Source organism: Pimephales promelas, chromosome 13 (genome assembly GCF_988280905.1).
Source record: "Pimephales promelas chromosome 13, fPimPro1.hap1.1, whole genome shotgun sequence".
NCBI lineage: Eukaryota > Metazoa > Chordata > Actinopteri > Cypriniformes > Leuciscidae > Pimephales > Pimephales promelas.
The window spans coordinates 25,341,806-25,360,319 of record NC_142781.1 but is presented as its reverse complement, the minus strand read 5'-3'; the positions used below and the strand labels follow the sequence as shown (position 1 = coordinate 25,360,319).

General features: G+C 39.0%; 2 protein-coding genes across 2 annotated transcripts; both read right to left on the bottom strand.

Annotated features, from left to right (window-relative positions):
* Positions 1–2,067: 2,067 nt before the first annotated feature.
* On the bottom strand, positions 2,068–4,859 carry kcnf1a (potassium voltage-gated channel, subfamily F, member 1a). The gene is made up of 2 exons (XM_039692371.2): positions 4,750–4,859; positions 2,068–3,885 (listed from the first exon to the last, which is right to left on the bottom strand). Exon 2 carries the CDS (start codon positions 3,878–3,880, stop codon positions 2,408–2,410), a length of 1,473 nt encoding a protein of 490 aa, XP_039548305.2. The 5' UTR covers positions 3,881–3,885; positions 4,750–4,859; the 3' UTR covers positions 2,068–2,407.
* Positions 4,860–6,737: 1,878 nt separating this feature from the next.
* Positions 6,738–11,929, bottom strand: drc1 (dynein regulatory complex subunit 1 homolog (Chlamydomonas)). Its single transcript, XM_039692367.2, has 16 exons — positions 11,701–11,929; positions 11,502–11,589; positions 11,168–11,280; positions 10,834–11,017; positions 10,602–10,739; positions 10,338–10,424; positions 10,093–10,215; positions 9,807–9,946; positions 9,279–9,413; positions 8,859–9,195; positions 8,244–8,333; positions 7,597–7,692; positions 7,382–7,497; positions 7,150–7,302; positions 6,940–7,042; positions 6,738–6,860 (listed from the first exon to the last, which is right to left on the bottom strand). Exons 1-16 carry the CDS (start codon positions 11,829–11,831, stop codon positions 6,807–6,809), a joined length of 2,088 nt encoding a protein of 695 aa, XP_039548301.2. The 5' UTR covers positions 11,832–11,929; the 3' UTR covers positions 6,738–6,806.
* Positions 11,930–18,514: the final 6,585 nt, after the last annotated feature.

Here is an 18,514-nt window from a genome sequence, read left to right as displayed (position 1 = left end):
ACTGTGCCGTGCTGTGTCGAAGTACAACTCACGTTAAGTTGATAATTCCACGAATGACTGCAATTGCAGATTTCGAACAGAGATGGTGACTAAGAGGAAAAACCTTTAAAATTATAAAAGCAACATGGTTTTAAACGGAAATAATTCACTTTTATATTGTCACTGTGATTATTAAAATATTATGTAAAAATATATAGCCTATATTAATTAATTTGACAATGTACCTTTTTACATCCAGTTTTAGAGTGTTAAATGTATAAACCTGAAGTGAAACATTTTGAATTCAGATTTATTCCCAAAGCACTTTTCACAGTAAATAATATATTGTTCCAGTGCTCTAAAACACTTTATGTAAAACCTTTTTTCTTTTTTTCTCAAATTTTCTGCTGACAGCCTAGCACCATATTGCAGCCCTTCGGTAGTTTAAACCCATGAAACCCCCCTCTCTTCTTCTTTGCTTTTCAGAGTTTCTCTCTCATTTTCTTTTCTATTTTCGCACCATCAGTAAAGGTCAGTTTTGATCACTGTCATTATTTTACTCTAGATTTAGTCCAAAGTCCAAAGTTTGGCGAGTACTTGTAAAAGTTCCTTTTGTGAACAAATAGCTTTATTCTAAAAGAAAAATACTACAGTAATTTTAAACTGATTTTTTTCTCCATTTTGAAATGTATTCTGTTTAAATTGTTTCTACGGTGTGAAGGAAGGTAGACTCTTCCGTACTGTAATTTTCCACTTATCCACTCCATTTAAATCACAGCATGACTTTTGGTACATTTACCCTAGGTGGATCTGCAAATTTAAACAGTCATATTTCTTTTTTCATTAGATTCCAGTTATTTACAGTCCATCCTCCTCAGGGAGGGACTGCGCACAAACGGCGAAAATTGATTAGCTCACGACTGTTTGTATTTTAAAAAATAAACACTTCCACATACTTTCTAAAGGTCAAGCACAAAAACCTTTGAAAAATAGATGTTTTGTAGGTAGGTAATTGACAATGCATTTTTTTTTTTACTTTATTTGTAAGTTGTAGTCTGTGTAATAGTTGATTTTACCTCCAAGAACTTCTAAAAGGGAAAATTATTTTTAGAAGCTGACAAGTGGTGGGCTTTAAGATTCCAAAATGTGTCTGATGTGGAAGGTGGGCTGACTATGTGCTCAGGTTACAATATAGTGTGTAACTCAATACTGATCCATGTGCTATTGAGATTTTGGATGCCGTCGGCAGCATAGAACATATTCTTCCTTCTTCGCTGCTCAACGCAACAACAACACAGTGTTTGTGAATTATAGAGGTGCATTTCGCTGTTATTTACATTGTAGACACTGATATATGGCCCGTATTCCTCATTTTAGCAATGCTGTGTTGTGTGATGCTGATTTAGTTGTGCTGGTGGGGTCTGTGATTACTGGCCATTAGGACCAGCTGCTCTTTTTTTCTCCACCCACATGCCAGATCTAAGCCATATCTCAGTGTCCAGCCATCAGTAGGCCTACACACAAAAGCCTTTTCATGTGGGCAAAAACACATTCAATGTATTAATTCACTCGGATAGAATGAATAACACCCACACTAACACACCCACATCTATGTCCGTCCATCTCTTCCAGTAGCCAACAAATGAGTTGCCAACACCCCGGGGCAAAATTCGAACCCTCTAGTGATATTTCATTCAAATTCCCACTGAGAGAGGGATGGTGGTTCACACTAGGGATGTTTTCTAGGCATTTTAGGCATAGGAATGTAGCCTTTGTTGTACTCCTTAAAAACGATTTATTTGAAAGCAAATATCTTCCTTTGCTTTAAACTTTGAGCATTGTAACTTAGATGTTGTTTATGCTCAAACAGCAACATTACACACTAACTAAAGTTAGAAAAGTGAAATCATAATCAACCACCCCTTAAAAAATGTATGTATCTGAAACATCAAATTGTAATAGCTACGAGGTTTTAGACATCGATTAGCATAGTAGCATGCACATTCAGTAACCACAGTAAAAACATATATCGTTTGCTGGTTTTGCTTTAGTTTTTAACTATTTCCATTGGTCTAGCTAAATAATAATAATAATAATAATTTAAACAATCAGTTGATGTTGTTCAATGCCAAATGGCTACAGAAATAAGTGCAACCTCGCTGAGGAGAATGGTTTGATGTGGAAAGAAAAGTAAAACAGATAATCATTTTATTTTGAATTAGCTATTATAGTAAATAATCATTTCTTTTATTCTTTTCTAAACAGAAACTTGGAGTTGATACTTGGAGTAGATAGATAGATAGATAGATAGATAGATAGATAGATAGATAGATAGATAGATAGATAGATAGATAGATAGATAGATAGATAGATAGATAGATATCGAGCTTAGCCCGTTTCCAGTAATCACGCGAAATTTTTGATGAATCTACTTTTTCTTGCGTTTGTGGTCAGGTTGAACTTTGGAAACAGTCGCTGTTTCACCAAGTAACGTGATATATGTGTCACTTTGTGAGGCGCTCACAGCAGCACTGTTACACACCGAGCTGTTGTCATCCGAAGCCATATTTCCAGCCCCCGAACACTCCTGCGCTTCCTCCTTCGCACGTAACGCCATGAGTTCGATCTCATGTTTGGCAGCGGTTTCAAGTACACGCTGCTTACTGTAAACAATGACGAAGTTGTTAATAATCGGGTGGATTGGCAACGCAATGGCTATTACGCCACACAGAAAACTGACAGCGGCGTTACACCTGCCCAGAGTGGTTTTAGGGTAGATATCTCCATACCCCACAGTAGTCATAGTAATGATGGCCCACCAGAAGGACTGTGGGATGCTGGTGAACATAGTCTCTGGGTGGCTCTGCTCCATTGTGTATCCCAGTGCTGAGAACAGGAAAATCCCCACGCTCATGTACATGAGCAGAAGACCCAGCTCTTTCAAGCTGCTTTTGAGCGCGAAGGTGAGAGTTTGCAGACCGGATGAATGGCGCGCAAGTTTGAAGATGCGCGCAATGCGCATAATGCGCAACGCCTGCACTGCCTGCTGGACGTTGGCAAGCTCCATCATAGCAGTGCCCAAATGGTTAAGAATCAAAACTACGTAAAAAGGCATGATAGATAGAAAATCTACTATATTCATGAAGGAAAACACAAACTGCAATTTGTTCGAAGAGGACACGAGGCGCAAAATATATTCCACGGTGAACCAGATGATGCAAGCCGTCTCGATGGACTCAAAGGTCGGGTGTTCCACCAGGTTTCCCTCGGCATCTTGCACTTGCAGCTCCGGGATGGTGCTAACACACATGACCACTGAGGAGAGCAGGATGAACGCGAACGACACAACAGCGATTATGCGCGCTGCTAAAGACGACTCTGGTTTCTCCATGAGCTTCCACAGGAACGCTTGGCACCTCTGGCCTCTAGTGACCGTTGCATCACCTTCCAGGTCGTCCAGGATAGTCTTGACCTTCTCTGCTATTTCCGCCAGCTCAGTCTCCACCTCATTTAAACTACTCATGCAGCATTCATCCAGATACTCTGTGTCGATCACCCAATAGTCCATCTCTCTCATGAAGCACATGGGACAGATTCCTTGCTTCATGTGAATCTCTCCGTAGTAGTACAGTTCTAGGATGCATTTAAAAGCCTCTGGATCTCTGTCGAAATAAAACTCTCGCTTTAAGTCGTCGTAGTCATCGCAGAGAGCAGAAAGATCTTCTCGCGTGGAATCCGTGGCTCGGTTCACCAGCTCAGCCAAACGCGTCTCGGGATATCGGTTCAGCACGTCCCCATAGAGTATGTGCTTGACACCACCGATGTTCACAACAATCTCCGTCTCCTCGCTCGCCTCTGAGCCATTACAGTCCGCGTAACGAGTCCTTGAGAACTCCCACATGTCATCTAAAATTACGTTTTAAACAAAACAAAACATAACCTTTTTTTAGGGCCATAGGTTATAAAAAGTAACATGGTCCATTAGCAACATAGGAGAGACCGGTGCTAGACACTGCCACATACTTTTTTAAGCTGTGTGAATTTCTTTAAATAAGTTTCCAGTGTTATGGACCTTTTTATGACATCCGCCACGCCAACAGCAGAGCAGTCATAAAGACAGAAAGATAAAGTCTGAAACCTGTCATTCACAATTATGACAACAAAAATGATAACAAAACAAAAAAGAAACTTAAATATCTAATCATTGTACGGGTAAAAAATATATTGTAAATCATATTTGTACCTATTTAAGGTAACACTTTACAATACGGGTGCACTAATATGCATTAATTCATGTTTAACTATAATGCACATATAGACATGATTTAATTTATTGCTAACTAAACTAAATGAAGAACTAAACCATTAATTATTACTGCATCAGCAACCAATAAAGAGTCTATATGATTCATAGATTAAGTAATTAATTACTATTAATTATGTGTCATTTTGTATTATTCCTTAATAACATGTTTTAACTAATGGTGTAAATTGAGGTGTTTTCTCGTACCTAAATGTAAATAGCCAAGAAAGAGAACAGAAACTAATTTTGCATACTTTAAGATTAAATAGTTTTCATTTAAAAATGTTGTAAAATGGATGTTTTATAAAATATTTCAATAGATTATTTCAATATATTGAAATCATTAGCCTGTAATAATAATGAAAAAAACAACAACAAAATCGTGCTTTTTTAGCATTAATATATAGGGTCTAGCGCGCCCCTCTTTATAAATTATGCTGTAAAGGTTCGGCTGTTAATAAACTTACTTATATTTGGGCCAAAAGCTGTGAAGAAAGTCTTAAAAAGCTTCTGACTTCAGCAGCTGCATGTCCGTGTGGAGAGCTGAATAAAATCCGAAAGCAACATGATTGGTGAGAGGAGCAAAACTAAGGGGTGTGTGTGTGTGTGTGTCTGTGTGTGTGTGCGTGTGTGTGTGTGTGTGCGTGCGTGCGCGCGCGAAAGATAGAGCCGGCGTGATGGGAGGGGTGGGAGAGTCATCATTTTCTGATTGAATTTTTTCTGATTGAAGGACATGAAAATGCTGCTACTCATGCAGTCATAAAACATAGGCCTACACATTCTTAGTGGTTGTTATATTACCCTAACTGATAGAAGTACATTTCTTGGTCTTCGACATCTTATAGCATTTACACTTTGTTCAACTTTTTGCCCTTAGACAATTTTTATATTATTTTGATATGAGAGAAATGTTAATTCGCCAAAAAGTAATACTTTCCTGTGTTAAACACAGCTTTCTCCACTCAATACTAATAAGTGCACGCTTGCTAGAAAACATCTTACTTGTCTTTTTTGTCAACAGCGTTCCTTCACCTCGATCTTATGTTAAAATATCTCCCTCTAGTTTCGAAAAGGTGACACTGCAAGGCAGCAAGTTGTGCCATGTGATAAACTGGGGAAAGACTGACTAGCTTTTGCAGTCCTAGGCTGCTCATATGTTTATCATGTGTTCAAATGTTTTATTTCATCCCAAAACGTCAAAATAAAATGTTAGTATGTTTAAGAAACGGGGTAGGTTTAAAAATATGGATCGCTTTAGCCACTGAATAATTTGGTAGATAGACAGATAGCCTACCTAAAACCTGATCGGTTTTATTTCAGAAGTAGTTAATTATTTTGAAGTTGATAAAGAATCACTCAGTTGCTCTAGAATTTTTAGATTGGTCTTTGGACACTTTTGCTGTATCACCGAGTAACAAGGATAGGCCTACATCTGTTACTTCGGTACGTTCACACCAGCACTATCTCACACCGAATGGTTGCCTTTTACTGTCTATGGATTTCGCTCATCTCGATCTCAAACAAGCCTATTTTCTCGTATTTTAGGCGTGGTTTAGGAATTTCCAGAGCCGTTTATTGGGTGCTACGAATGTCTATCAAATGCACCTGACGCATGTAGAGCGAAAGAAATTAGATGAGGAAGAAGATGATGGGTCAGAGATTTATTTGCGTTTTAAACTACTTAGAACAATATCTAAGGCTGCATCGAAAGGTAATTTTGTGTCTGCTGCCATGCAATAGACATCATCATCGTCTTGCTGCTCCCTCTCTCCTCCCCGTTCTGTGATTGGTCCACTCGCTGAGGCGAAAATGTGGTCCATGGTATCCAGACATGGTACCTAGCGGCGTGAATAAAATCGCGCTGCGCAAAGGCAGTATGGGGAAACCCAGGCTAGAAGGAAATCATAAAAAGCAATTTGTTCGAAGAGGACACGAATCGCAAAATATATTTCACCATAAACCAGCTGATGCAAGCCGTCTCGATGGAGTCAAGGATCGGGTGTTCCACCAGGTTACCCTCAGCATCTTGCACTTGGAGTTCCAGCATGGTGGTGGAACAGGAGCTTCGTGCCCTGGATGTGCATCCCACAAATCTCCATCAACTGCAAGATGCTATCCTATCAATATGGGCCAACATTTCTAAAGAATGCTTTCAGCACCTTGTTGAATCAATGCCGCATAAAATTAAGGCAGTTCTGAAGGCGAAAGGGGGTCAAACACAGTATTAGTATGGTGTTCCTAATAATCCTACAGGTGAGTGTATATTGGATTATACGCATACAGCGCTTTTTCTGTATTTATTTCTTAAACATCCCCATCTAGTGGTGAAATGTGATAACTGCAATGCAGTAAATCGTATCACTTGACAAAACTCTCGCTACCTTTGCAATTCACGCAACGCATTACTAACATACTTAGCAATTCATGTTTCAAAATAAAAATCTTCAGATTCTTGTGTTGAAAATGATTTATTTCTTACTCATACCTTCAGCACTACAATGTAAATGTTCAAGCTGAAGTTCTATCACTTAGGGAACTGCCTCATTCTGGCGGCCTGGGTCTCTGTCTCAGCACTAGCCTATCAGGAGAAATCAAAGTTAGGAGATTTGAAGCTAACAGCCAACTGAAACTTAACATCATGTAACACACTCAGTCACCTTGGAGGATGTATAAAGACGCAGTAGCTGTCTGAATTCATTATTCTGTTGTTGTACATCCTGTGTTTCCACCAGAAGCTCAGCCCTTTCAGTCAGTGCAGTACTGAGGATAAAACATCCTTATTAATACTAGTAAAGGTTTAAGTCAAATTCAAGGTTTTGATTTGGGCGCTATATGCTGTATTGATTAACTATGAAATGCACACTTACTGGTACTTGTTGAGACCTGTATCTAGAGCACTCCAGAGTTTGAGTTTGGACTCTGGCATGACATTAGCTATGCTTTCCCAGTATGCTTCATCCTCTGAGTCATCTCTCATTTCCAAACCCAAAACACTGCTCTTCTGCGAGGCCTGGACATCACTGGACACATAATAGCATAGAGCAGACTTCAGACATGTGTGATGACAGAAACTTTTAGGTTCGAAATGAGTGTACTGACTGTGGTCTGCAGTATTGGGCAGTAAAATCTTTCAGAGCAACTAGTAGGTCATTAGGATGGATGAGGTCAGTGGGTTCTTCAACTGATTCTCCCTGCTCACTGGTTGTCTCCCCTTCCTAACAAAAAGACAAAAGAGAAGTGGAACACGTTTAGTTTTGTATCCAGAGTGGCACAGTGAGAGGTTGAACGTTTAGGGTGATAGGATCCACGTTTACCTCCATCTGTTCCCTCTGCTCACCACCATGTTGTTTGTAATTCATAAAGAACTCAGCCATTTTATACACATCCACCTCACTCTCAATCCCTATTGCCTGTGTGCATAAAAGACAGAAGAAATCAGCTTAGACTGTTTTTTGTCTAATTGAGTGGTTCTCTACTTTTTTGACTCCAAGGTGAGATTCGACAAAAACAAATGTAAATGTCAAATTTGCGATAAATTTAGCAAAACAACATCCCCAATGATAAAACATCTTAGGGCCGTTCACAAAAATAATATATGAAGCCATACTAAAGTATAATGTGAGATAGAAATTAATATTTAAGTTATTAAATTCAAGTTCACGTAAACTTTTCCCTGTCAGTCATTCTCCAGCGTTCAAACAGCGCGTCGCGTTCGGTTCCGACAGTCAATGATAGAAAAATAAAATGCCTATATAAAAAAACTGAGGATTCGATTCTTTTCGAGTCCAGAATCAGAAACGGAATCGATTCCAAAAAATCCGGAATCGAACAGCCCTACAGTGCTGCTCACAAATATAGTGTTAGTTTGATTTTGTGATTTATTTATTTTTTGCATTTTTAATAATATTATGTTAATATAGCTAAATTAAAAATAATTTAGTACAGGTATAATTGTACCTACCGAGAAAATGGCATCTAGCTTTATAAGGGACTGTTCATTCTTCTCCAGACGAGACAACAGCTTTAGAAGTTTACTCTCTACGAGAAACCCCTGAAAGAAAAAGAGAAATGATAAGATATCGCAATATTTTATAAATAAAAATGCATACATACAATGGTGCTTTTTGAAATAGAGAATTTTGAAAAGAAAAACATGTCTATTGTAGTTTTAAAGGATAGATTATAATCACTTTAAAGCATTTATAGTGTCTCCTTAATTATTTTTCTTAACTTAAAAGTTAAATCAAGAATTCCTCTATTTTGGGCCTGTTCTTTGCCAGTATTGTTTACTTCCCCTCTGTAATAGATTTATAGTGTTTTTAATTGTTAAAATTAGGAGTTTCTACTTTGCATTTTATTTTTCTTAAAGGGATATTCACCCCAAAATTAAAATTAGCCCATGATTTACTCACCCTGAAGTCATCTTAGGTGTATATGACATTCTTCTTTCAGACAAATACAATCAGTAGTTATAATAAAAAAATGTCCCGGTGAAGTGAATAGGTTTGTCTTTGGAAGTCCATTAAAGTGTCTAAAAGTGTCTTAACTAAAGAATCAGCCACAAACATACACTCACCATTTCATCACAAAGCAGCTCCAAAATTTTCTTCACTGTGCTCCTGTTAACTCCACCTCCAGTGTTCTCCGGGCCCTCAGATTCCTCCACTAAATGTCCTCTTGTTTTGTCTTGCAGAATATCTGCAGCAGTCTGTGTGGCCGTCCTGATGGTCTGCTGTTTGTTCGGGCCGGAGCGCTCCATGAAGGGGACCAGAGGAGACACCCAAGCTAGACCCAACTGCTGCTCATAAATAATTCGGTCAGTCTCCAGTGCCCTGTGTGCCAGGGCCTTAAGCTCATCTTCATATATCAACCATAACTTCTCATAAGGCTCAGTATCGAGCACTGCAAAGTGCCTGTCCACACACACAAACACAAGGAATGTCCAGGGACCGTCTGAATGTGTTTCTAGATCATGATGTGAGTTAAGTTTGCTCACCTTGCTTTCTTCTGCATGTCTTTCATCTGCTGTGTGATGCAGGTATAGTCATTTCTCTGTGATTGGTTTTCTGCTTTTGACCGCTTCTCCTGAATGGCGCATTTAGACTTTAGCTTGTTAAGAACATCCTGCATTCTAACAATAAAATACAAGTTAAGAATATTACTCATCAGTATTCTTGACTCTTTTCCTGCAATGGGGTGAGATTACCAGAATCACAGTTATTATGGATCAAATTTTTCGTTCTACCAAAAAGTGTTTTGAAGTAACCTATGCTTTGGTTTAAGCTTTATTCAAGTAAAAAATAAAATCAAATTTGACTGAATCTACCTTAGGAAAGTCATTTTTAAAGGGTTAGATCAGGGTTTCACTTTTTACAGTGTCGCTTTAACTGTGACTTAACTGTCACGGTTACTGTCAATTTTAAACAAAGTATTTAAATAAACAGAACAAAAAATTCTTTCTGACCCCAAACTTTTGAATGGTAGTGTACTACTAAGATTAACCTGTAAAACTTAACATTAATACCTAATGATTTTCCTCTTCATTTGGATTTTTGAGTTGGTGTTCTCTTCCTCTTTTTTCTTTAGCCACACAAATTGGTATTGAAGTGATTCTTCATTCAAATGGTCGTCGGCCTTTTCCTTTTCTACCGTCTTCCTTAAATTCTGCACACACACAAATACACACAAAATCTGAGTTTGATTTGTACCTATAGCATTGCTGTATCTAGTATATAGTTACATCTAAGCAGTGTACAGTACCACTCTTATTCTCACATTTATTCTTGTAATTAAATCCATATTAAATTCACCTGTACTTCTGTATCCAATCTGATTGTGTCTATGTTGGATTGTTCAGCTTCCTGAACCCTCAGTTTCTGCAGCGAGTCCTCAAACTCCTCAAGGAGACTTAAACTTTTCATCATGTTCCTCAGCTGCAGAGAAAGATGCATCTGTAGTCTAAAAGATATTTACATTCATATTGGTTTCAATCAATAGAACTTATCCCTGATTTACTCCCTTGTGCATGTGTGTGTTACACTGTTACATTCTGTACCTCTTTCTCACTACGTTCCTTCATCTGATGCTCCCATTTCGTCCTGTGTTTGGTTAGCAACGTTCTCCTCTCCTCATCAAACGAGTTCTTTAATGTTCAAAGGAAAGAAACGTTATATGACTGAAAATTGTGTGCATTCATTTTTATTCCATTATGTGTGTTGTAATTGCTCAAACCAAACATATCAGAAGAAAATAATGAAGGATGGAATTAAGTTTTGTATCTGCAAAAATGCCCTCCAGTCTGCAGGGGGCAGTACTAGACCTCAATCAGCTGCAGGTCCTCCCGGTATGACTTATTTAGACTCGAGACCTGTTCTTCCATCCTCTCAGTCAGCAGGTTTATGTCATTAGCCTGTTTTTTCAGGTCCTTCACATAGCGATCATCACTTGCCTTCAGCTCCTACACACACACACACAAAACTCTTAATTACTCTTGATTTTGAGTCTATATGTTTCTTGATGAATTTGTTGCACGTTGAAGTGTGTGTGTTCACCTGCTGTAGCTCACTGATCAGTTTTATCTTGTTCGCTTTAAGCTGCTCGCAGAGTTGTTGCTGGTTTTTCAGAGCATCTCTCAGATGTAGCGGGGTCTGTTTCATTTTAGCATCTGTCCATTTGCGAGTGATCTCCTCAAACTTTTCCTGACTGGATTTGGCCTCGTTTTCCAATTTTTCTCTCCTTCACAGAATCAAATGGTTTTTATTGTGAATACAAAAGTCACAGAGGACAATTTCAAATAATTATTGTCATATTGTTTGTTTCTCCCTGTGTAAAATCATTTTAGTCATATTGTCTATGGAGAAAAAAAAAGTGTTTTATTGCATGTACCTCAGTCGACATGCCTCCTCGTGTTCTTTTCTCCTGTCAGACTCTCTGGCGTCTGCAGCAACCTGAATATTGGTCACCTTCTCTAGACCATCACTTTTTAATTTTGCCAGGTGCTACAAAAAGAGGAGAGGACAGTATCCTGAAAACCTGATTTAACTTACCTCTTACACTATGTGTACAATATTCAGTACAATCTACAATACTCTCTTGTGTGATATTGCATTTTTGTATAAATGATACCAATTATCTGAAAAGACCACCATTAAACATAATATTGCAATATATATATACAATATTATATAAATTATGTTGTCCTTATTAAATATATATTGACCCTTTCACTTTGCTCCACTTCCTTCTGACTTTTCCGTGTTTCTTCTTTGATATCCTCATTTCCTTGGGAATCTTCACCAAGCTGTTGGCTGGAAAAAAAGATAAAAAATAAGTTACTTAAATGTCTGAGAAGTAGATGTTTATTACCTATTGAGTAAGTTAAATGAATAATGAGATGAATGTCTAAATGTTAACGTTACCGTGTTTTGGCCTCATTTCGTGCGGCTATGCGGATGCGACGGGCAATTATTCTCTCCTCTTGGTTTGTTGACTCAACAGATGGCCCAGGTTCGTCTGCCTCATCCCCTGCAAAAAGTTCGGGTTGGTGCATGTTCAGCTGCTTTAATAACCACTAGCAGTAGCTAGTTAGGGAACTAAAACATGAACAGAGGGTGAAAGAGAGAAGACTGCGATGAATGCGCTAGTATTGTTTATTGTGTTGCTATGATACAGCGGAAGTGGCTGACTGCAACCATAGAAGGTAAAAGACAGACAACACGCTGCTTGCATGATTAAACCATTTTATTTTGTTATTTCACTACAAAAACAAACTAAATTAAGTGCAGTTGAGAAAAATGCTCTATTCACTATTGAGTAAAAATGTGCTATTCCAAAAATATGGGAGAAATATATCTGTGAGAATCTCTACTCTGGTATATAATTTATTAATATTTTATTATTGTGAATATTTATAATTGTACAATATTGTTCTGAATTATTTTTTATATATCTTAATATTGAAATGTTGTATATAGGCTACAGTTCTGTTACACATGATATGTATTTTAAATATATTCTATGTTTTTTACTGATATATTTATTTTGTCATTTGTGTATTTTGAAAATAATTCTATATAATCAAATTTTTTAAATACGAAAGAAATAGCAAACCGTTGCTTTCTGGTTATAATGGTGAGTGTATAAAAACTATTAAAAAAGAATGAACAAAGAACGGAGAAGAGCTCAGGGTTTATAATAGCCTACAGAGAGGAAGCTAATAAACTGAAACAGAACAGGTGTGTACTTTATAAGAAACCATGGAAACAAACAATGATCAGATCAGAACACAGGCAAACAGGAATAGGGAAAATCAAACAAAGTGTATGTTTACATGACAAAAACGATGTACTAAAAACAGAAAAGTTTTAGATGACAATGTCAAAATGATCCCCATTCACACAGATCAGCGAAAACCACACTCGGTTATTGACGTAACCTCGGTTCTCTCTAGAAGAGGGAACGAGTGTTGCGTGAGCTAGCTTACGCTACAGGAAAATCCCTTTTTCTCGGGAATAATAAAGACAAAAAATTATCCTTTCTTTTTTTTTCTATATATGTAAAACACATTGTTGCACAGAGCAGATCTAGGCGAGGCAGATTGCACATTGGTTGCTCTGTGGCAAATGCAACGTATCAGTGGACTGGTCATGACTATAAGCACCAATGAGGGTGTGGGTGCCCATGTGCGTCATGTCCCGCCGAAATAAGCGTGGCTTATCCCTATAGAAGCCGAGTCCAGATAGGGTGTTCTTTGGTTTTCATCTTGAAGCTAATTGGAACGATAGTGAATAGCATCAACTATCCATCTGGAAATGCTTTGTTTCGAGGTAGCTAGACCTTTAGCGCAGCCACCAAATGAAACGAAAAGCTGTTCTGATTGCCTAAAGGCAGCAGTTCGTTAAACATAAATCCGCAATGCCCTAACCGGGCAAAGGAGATATACATTGCTCTCTCCGTCAGTTCGAGGGCTGATAGAGAAATGGCTTTGGTGGAGAGCACTTTGGGGACATATCTGTGTTTTGGTTTGAGCGTGACTTAGACTCATTAGGCCAAAATTCCATGCATGACGCCGCGCTCACAGAGAGCGTCTTGTGCTAAAGACAGGCCGAACAACAGGACGGTGTACTGATAAGTCTGACCCTCAAATGTGAATTGCAAAAGACCTGTGGCAAGGGGTTATTTGAATCTGAACATAGGCAACTTTCAGATCCAGTGAGATTAACCAGTCTCTCGAGCGAATTTGTCTGGTTGTGGGCATTTTGAATGATCTCCTCATCAATGCTCTGTTCAAGTGCCTGAGGTCTGAGACCGCCAGCCTTTTTGGGTACGAGGAAATACCCATTGTAGAAACCTGATTGGCTCTGTATCAGAGAGACAGTTTCTACAGCCTCTTTTTGTAGCAGTTTTGCTATTTCGGCACAAAGCCGTAAATTCGACCGTAGTTTCGACCCTGGTCTGCGAGTGAATAACCTTGCCTTATAGTGTTTATCACCCTCTCTGACTCGCCCGGTAACATTTCCCAAGCTTTTTTTTAACAAAGCAAAGCTAGAGGGAGAATGATACCTGGGCTTTGGTCGCTGTGTGTGTGTGTAACACAGTTCACAGTGCCTGTCAGAGGGCACACGCTTTTAGAAGCGCGCACACTCTCTGCAGACTCTGCTTGCTCTGAGTGAGTGCGTGTTGTGGGGGAAACAGGGTTTATGTCTGAATGTGGGCACATTTAATACATTTGAAAGACAGGCGGGGTGAGCCGTCCTTATTGATGTGGGCCGTGTGAGTGTCACTGAATGGACCATGCTTATGTGTATAGGGATGGGCTCTGGGAAGTGGGCACTTTTCCTATATTTAAGACAACTTTGGCATTAGCTGGAAACGGAGACATAATGCTCTTTTTGAGATTTATCTGGGTACATGCGAGTGGGTCGTGTGATGGGCTCGTTGGCTGTGAAATACACTGCTCCTCTGCTGAAGGGAGCTGTGAGAGCAATGCGTGCTGTTTTCGATTGCGGTCCGGCTGTGGCGGGACCTAACCCTCTTCGTCTTCCCAGCTTGGTCAGGAAGACTTTGCTTGGACTTTACCGCCATTTTGGGTCGGGGTCCCCAGGGGGGAGGCGGCCCATGACGGTTGGACGAGCGCGAGTGCTTTCGGGAGTCTGCAGGATGATGGCGCTGTGGGGCTGGCTGCTGAGGAGGCAGTGGTGCTGAGTTCACTCCTCAGATCCCTGAAGCTTTCTGGATTTGTCCACCTCGTCCAACGTGCGAAGAAGGTTGGCCTGATAAATTTGTACATGGAATACAGCGCTGATGCGGCTAGACCGTTGGCTGAATAAGCGCGACGGATCAGAACCAAAGTGGTCGTGCAGGGCTGCAGTGGTCCTGCAGTGGAAGAAGCCATAGACAGTAAATGAAATGGACAGAGCGATCTCATTGGAACTCCATTGAGACGATTGAAGCCCGTTTTTGGCGATTTTTTAGCACTTCCGTCCCTGACGCGCAGACTCAAACAGAGCTTGACGATGTAGATGTGACGTGAGTGACCCGTCTGTCTTCTAGTGCTGTGGCATGAGAAATCTGAATCATTCCCTTCCCAAACATGCAGAGGCGGAGAGTGTGAGTAGGAGCTGTCCATGAGCTAGGAGAAGGAGACAATTTTGCTAGGTATTCTGATTAATTATTTTGTCATTTTGCCTCCACGTTTCCCCGATTGCACACGAGCTTCTTCTCATGTCCATATGGTAATCTCTCTACTGTGCGACAGAGAGTCGCGTGGGTATGACTCAATCGTTAGCCTACTTTCACTAAAACTGCTCCTACGGGGCTATAACATAAGCTACAAGGTAATGGAACCATTTATACATTGTCGTGTTTCTTTAGAAATAAATAAAGGACAAATGGGGTCTTCAAACGCCTCAGATGTAAAGTTATTCGCTGTCAAAGTGACGCCAAAATGAATGGGAGTCAATGGCAATGCTAACGCAAGTGAAGTTCTGCTACAAGATGTCAGCTCCCGCGAGGCTTCAACTTCCGGTCCCCCTTACCCCCTTGGAAGAAGCCCGCAGGTTCGACAAGTCCATCGAGTCGCATTCCGGGCACCCGCTGACGGAAAGCGTGTGGTTCTTCCCCAGGCAGGAAAAAGGGGTTTTCCCGCAGCGTAAGCTAGCTTACGCAACACGAGAGTACTCTTGTAAAAGAATTACTAAAACCAGTTGGCAATGTCACTTTGTAAAGAAACATGCTGTCACCATTTTCACAGATTCACATTTGTGCATTTTACTTAGAGACAAAATCCCGGTTTTCGGGAACACAAAACTTTGTTGTGTAAATGAAAGGCCAAAATGCATTAAAAGTTTTCAGTTTTTAGTTTTTAGTAAACAGCCCCAAAAACACAAAGAAACTAAAGACAGAAATAGCTTTGATACGTGTTGTACATTGTTCTTTTTGTGTTTCATCGACCCTGAAAATAGTATTTTGTAATATATCTTCAAAGTTTATGTTTGAATTTTAAAAAAAAATGTTTTGTATTTTTAATATGTATAAAAGATTTTGGATAGAAAAACAATTTATGCTGGAATACATGTTTTCTTTCTCTCTTTTTTTGTCATTTGGGGAGGCAAGAAACAACAGAAAGAATTGCAGGGTCATAACTCATGACAAAAGTACTACATGTCAGCAGCACTTTTTTAGCAGCAGTGACGATTGTGTAACAAGTTGAATGTGGCGATAATTTAGAAAAGCTCTCTTCATGGTGTTCTCTCTTTCTGTTGCTTTTTCCCCACCACATTCTCTGATGCCTGATATCTTTTGACATGGCTGCTATAGCTACCTTTATTTTTGCACCTGACTCTGGACCTTATTCAGAGCAGCGCCATGACACAGGTACGAAAGTGAGGCTGTGAGGGATTGTTTAGATGTGTTTCCAATGGCATTCGCTTCAAAAAGCTGTATAAAGCTCATATTTTTAAAAACAGTCCACAGCTCTTGTTGTCTGGAGTTTTTGTCTACTAAAATTTCTTTGAAATATATTTTTGTAGTGTTTCATGAGCAGAACAATCCAAAAACACATTAAATGACAGTACAACCCACTGACTAAAGAGATGTATCCCTCACTTCCCTTTCATCCTTTTGAAATAAGGCGCTGCTGTGAATAAGGTCAATGCCATCAGATTAAAAGACTATGGCATCAGACTTAATCTAATGTGACTTCTCTTTTTATAGCTGCACACTGCACAATTCTCTCACTCTACAAATGTGAATTTTGCACATTCATTACATTAGAAATGTCTTGTATCAGAGTAGATATGCACTGAGGTTCTTTTTAGTATAGTGTCTATTCTGCGAGGACCAGAGACTGATGGTGTACTGGATAAGCAGTCACATCGTCTGTTAAAGTATTGGCATGGTAATCAACTTGGTGATTATGGTGGCTTAGCGGCACTTTTGCCTTTGCTTGACTAATCACATTAAGAGTTTAATGAGCAGACATCATTCAGCTTGATGATCGACCAAAGTTCATCTGTCTTTAGTTACAATATACGTATTTATGTGTGTACATCAATGCATTAACACATTTTTGGGGATTAACACCAAAAACTTGTCAAAGGAATAAAACATAACTCAATGCAAATAATAAAATGCAGCTATTAGTTTGGGTACCAGAGTAAAGGTATAGGAGAAAACACTTTCCATAACTTTGATGTTCTTGATGATAATAAAGGCAGTTCATTTCTCCAATTAAACTCTAGAGTATTTATGTCACTCATAATAACATATTAGTACAATTTTAGCCAATGGATATGTGCTAAGTTTTTAGTAAATTACATTTCTACTGTTATTGGACAGTGCTATTTTGGTATTTTTTAAATACTTCTATTTATTAATATTCTGAATTCGCTAATAATAATTTACTACTCATTTTTATTTTCATTTTAGTTTAGGTTTTAGTCATTTTTGTCATGTTTTACCAGTAATTTCTATTAAACTTTATTTATAGTTTTAGCTATTTTAGTCCTAAAAACAATTTCGACTTATTTTATTTCAATTAACAGTCAACAACTGTAATTTTAATGTAAGTTTTTCATCTAACGGAAATGATTTCTAAACCAAAACGAGTTTTAGTAGTTAACAAACACAACACTAATGTTGCATCAACACTTGATGCCCCACTGTAAATGTATATAGAAGAAAAAACTAAAGAGTAGGAGGCATAAAAAGAAAAGAGCTTAAACAAGGAGGGGATTAAACAAACGGATTTAACAAATTAGTCAGAAAGACGCTTGCAGTCTGTGTTGGTCCGTGTTTCTGTATCAATTTTCATCTCATTTGTTTTATGAATATTGTATAGGACTGAAGCAACACAACAGAATGACACAACAGCAGGAGAAGTTGGAGAATCTCATGAGGAGTATGGAGGTCCTGCTAAGAGAGGTGGAGCAGCTCCGTGAGCACTGTGGTCATTACAACCTGGAGCTGAGTCGCCACATCACAGAGCTCCGCTTGGAGAACCGGATACTGACTGAGAAATACAGTGCCCTTGACAAGGAGCTACAGGAGGCCTTGGAGACCGTCAAGGACCTCCAGGACACCAAATACGCTTTGGATGCCAAAGAAAGGCAGGCAGAGAAGCTCAACCGACAGCTCTGATGGAACAGATATGCAGTGACTGGAGCCACTTTTATTTATTTATTTATTTTATACAGTTTTCAGGGTAATCAACATGGCTTTCTTCGTTGTCTCTGCATTTTAAAATTGAGATACAAGAAAATATTTGAACTTTTTCTCAAAAATGTTATAGGCACCTAAGCAATGCAGCTTTGTTGATTCAAGCATCAGAGGGTTTTGTTCCACTAGTAGTATACGTGGTCTCTGACTCCTTCACAATTACAACCACCGTCTGTCATTTTGGTTGCTGTATAGGGAAAGAGATTAAAATAGCACCTTTGAGGATTGAGTGTCACAGAGCGCTTCCACCCCTATGATTTAATACTATATGTTTAGTGGCACTAAGCAAAAAAGCCTGACTGTGACATCTCACATCTCACACATCACACAGTTATGCTTTCGTAATCATGCTGTCTCTTGCTTTCATTATATTTTTTTTGGGGCTCTGGCCCCATCACCCCATTAGTAGATAGTGGCAGGTCAAAAGCCTCTTGCAAGACTTGTATCTTTCTGTTAAGCTGATTTGAAACATGTTTTGTGAAAATGCACACTTGACCTCTGACCTTTCCTCTAAAG